At 43.0% G+C, this 1,386-nt stretch overlaps 1 protein-coding gene across 1 annotated transcript in view; it reads right to left on the bottom strand.

Annotated features, from left to right (window-relative positions):
- Positions 1 to 101: 101 nt before the first annotated feature.
- Positions 102 to 1,386, bottom strand: part of PLA2G1B (phospholipase A2 group IB) — a 5,767-nt gene continuing 4,482 nt past the window's right edge. Inside the window, exons 3-4 of the mRNA XM_012805202.1 lie at positions 1,148 to 1,155; positions 102 to 223 (exon numbers count right to left, since the gene is read on the bottom strand). Coding sequence (XP_012660656.1) covers positions 102 to 223; positions 1,148 to 1,155 — 130 coding nt within the window. The remainder of the gene's footprint in view (positions 224 to 1,147; positions 1,156 to 1,386) is intronic.

The following is a 1,386-nucleotide window of genomic DNA, read 5'->3' as shown; positions in this document are numbered from 1 at the left end:
GTTTGGCAGGTCCGGGCTGGGGATTCGAACCTGCCACCTTAGGTGTACGTGGCTGGCGCCCTAGCTGGTTGAGCTATAGGCGTCGAGCCGAGAGGTGATTCTTAATTCTTACAAAACTTGCTGTTCAGGTTTTTGTTATCTGCGTTGTATGGAGCCTTTGAAAAGCATATGGCAGCATTGCGGTCACAGTTGCAAATGAAGGCCTGGCAGTCTTTGTTCTTGCCTGGAAAGGGACAAAAAAAGAGGACTGAGACAAAGTGGACCCTGCTATGTACAATCCAGAAGCAGAAAGAATTAATTGGAATAAGCTGGTGTCCACATTTAAGCTTGACAGATTAAGTAAGTAAAAATACATCAGGATGCCTCATTAAATTTGGCATTTAGATAAACAATGAATGCAATATTGGGGACATATAGCAAACAATGATTTGGTCAAATTTAACTACATGTTTTAAATGGTGGTCATAGGTGTGATTTTCCTGACTTTTGGAAAGTCTTGTCTATTCACACCACTAAATGAACTCATTTATTTTATTTTATTTTATTTATTTATTTTTTGGCTGGGGCTGGGTTGGAACCCAACACCTCTGGCATGTGGGGCTGGCACCCTACCCTTTTGAGCCACAGGTGCCACCCCTGAACTTTCTGATTTAAAAACCCATATAACTAAAGATCTCTGACAGCATAGGGAAGTAATTGTAAATCCAATGGAAAACATTAAAACATATACTCAAGGCAGAAAACTATTGTACATTTCAATTTAGTGAAGTTTGGTAAGCCAGTTTCTCTACTTTATTCTTTTATTTATTTTTTATATTTTAGAGACAGAATCTCATTTTCTCATTTAAAAAAAAATTTTTTTTGAGACAAAGTCTCCCTTTGTTGCTCTTAGTAGAGTGCTGTGGCATCACAGCTCACAGCAACCTCCTGTTCTTGGGCTTAGACAATTCTCTTGCCTTAGCCTCCCGAGTAGCTGGGACTATAGGTGCCCGCCACAACACCTGGCTATTTTTTGTTGTTGTTGCAGTTTGGCTGGGGCTGGGTTTGAACCTGCCACCCTTGGTATATGGGGCTGGCGCCCTACTCACTGAGCCACAGGCACTGCCCCAGTTTCTCTACTTTAAAACACATTTTATAATCTCAGCACTTGGGAGGCTGAGGCAGGTGGATTGCCTGAGCTCACAGGTTTGAGACCAGCCTGAGCCAGAGCAGGACCCGGTCTCTAAAAAATATTTTGGTGTTGAGGCGGGCGCCTGTAGTCCCAGCTACTTCGGAGGCTGAGGCAAGAGAATCGCTTGTGCCCAAGAGTTGGAGGTTACTGTGAGCTGTGACACCACAGCACTCTACTGAGAGCAACAAAGGGAGACTTTGTCTCAAAAAAAAAAA

Source organism: Otolemur garnettii, unplaced genomic scaffold, assembly GCF_000181295.1.
Source record: "Otolemur garnettii isolate 467f Iridium unplaced genomic scaffold, OtoGar3 scaffold00038, whole genome shotgun sequence".
NCBI classification, from domain to species: Eukaryota; Metazoa; Chordata; class Mammalia; order Primates; family Galagidae; genus Otolemur; species Otolemur garnettii.
Note: the sequence above shows the minus strand (reverse complement) of the source record. Positions and strands in the feature narration are given on the sequence as shown.